Here is a 1,684-nt window from a genome sequence, read left to right as displayed (position 1 = left end):
TTGAGCAGATTCTGGTTCATCAGCTGCTCAGTTTGACTATACTGACTTCCATGATCTACCATCCCCGTGGGATATTGTGAGTTGCTCTCTACCCCTTTCACCCTTCTCTTCGCCTCTGCCTCAACCTGTCTTCTTCTGATATTCACCCGACGAGTACCAAGAGCCCTTCCTGATTGCCCTCATTCCTCAATTACACCCATACTCATTATAGGCAGCCCAACAGTGTTATGCCCATCCATCCCTTCCATATAGCCGTGAGCATGATCAGTGACCGTATTCGTAGCGCCCACAGTTGGATTAGCTGTCTCTCGTGAGCTAACTTGGGTAATTAGCGTATTCACAACCCCAATATGTCTCACACTTCCTCTATTGACTGTCACACTGCCCTCTTCTTCCCCATTATTATTTCCCCCCTCTCGTTGACTCAAAATCCCTTTCACCCTGTTGACTCCCGCCTGCCTCCTTTTGCCTTGAGCCGTATTAATCACCCTCGAAGCCTCTGGAAAATCCCTGATCATTTTCGTTCTAGTCCACTCCCCGTATCCTGCCCCCTCTCATCTCCTTGCTGGCGCAGAGCATTCAATACTAGGATGACCAATGATACCACAATTATAGCAGAAATTCTGCAACCGCTCGTACTGAAATTCAACCCAGGATTCCTTGTTTCCTACCCTGGTAACCCAGCACCCCGTTACTAGAGGTTTCGTGGTATCCACCATAATTCGGATTCGAAGGAAACCCCTAGCTTTGGTGATATCCTCAACCTCCAGTAAATCCCCACATTTATTTGCCAGGCGGTTTAAATTACCCTCAGAGCACAAACACGGAGGGATACCTTTCATCTGCACCCAGAAGAGCACCATGTGCATCGGGATTTCTTCCATTGCAAGATCTTCTGTCCACCTTTTCACAGAGAGGTTTTGTTTCATCACCCCCCAAGGCACCTGTTCCAGTAAACGTGTTGCAATATTCTCGTCTCGAACCAGGATCACATACAGGTTGTCTTGCACCCAGTTAATTTGAATCTCCCCAAACTCTTTCCACGCACTCTTCAAAATGTTTCTCACACCCCATTTGTTAAGCTCTTGATCCACCAGAACCTTTGCTATGAGTTTCACTCCAAATTCCATGTTCGAGAGCTCCATTCCACTTTCTAGTTGCACAACCAATTCCTCCACAGCATTCGCCATTTTCTCTTTAAACTTCTTAACTGTTCTTCTGTTTCTCTCCTCTCTATTATTTCTCTGTCTGCCTCCCCAATTGAAAGAGCAATAATCTTTTTTCCGACTGTATAAAGCAGAGAAAAAGTACCCAATGACGTTCAGACTGGTAGGAACAAAGTGAATGCTCTTTCTAATGTTTACTGCAGATCCACCCCCCGATTATGTACTCTTTTCGTTAGTCTCCACCATACAGCTTTAAACCAAGCATCTACCCCCTGATCAATTTTTGGCAGTTGAGACTCCATTAAAAGATCCAGACGTGTCTTGGGTTCCATTAATTTCCTTATTAAAGATCCATAAATAACCCCCAAGACCACAGAGATGGAAGTCCCATCCATATCGCCACCCTAAAGCCTGCTACTAATCTGTCTCCAAGTATTAAAACCAACTTGAGATCCAGACCCCAGTAACAACCAACTGTGTAGGAATAAATTCTATAGGAATCAAACCACCAATATCCC

General features: G+C 45.2%; 1 protein-coding gene across 1 annotated transcript; it reads right to left on the bottom strand.

Annotated features, from left to right (window-relative positions):
* Window positions 1-554: 554 nt before the first annotated feature.
* On the bottom strand, window positions 555-1,190 carry LOC126626742 (uncharacterized). The gene has a single exon (XM_050296139.1). It carries the CDS (start codon window positions 1,188-1,190, stop codon window positions 555-557), a length of 636 nt encoding a protein of 211 aa, XP_050152096.1.
* Window positions 1,191-1,684: the final 494 nt, after the last annotated feature.

The sequence above is a fragment of the Malus sylvestris genome, chromosome 6, assembly GCF_916048215.2.
Source record: "Malus sylvestris chromosome 6, drMalSylv7.2, whole genome shotgun sequence".
NCBI lineage: Eukaryota > Viridiplantae > Streptophyta > Magnoliopsida > Rosales > Rosaceae > Malus > Malus sylvestris.
The sequence above is the reverse complement of the archived record's forward strand: the minus strand, read 5'-3'. Positions and strand labels throughout refer to the sequence as shown.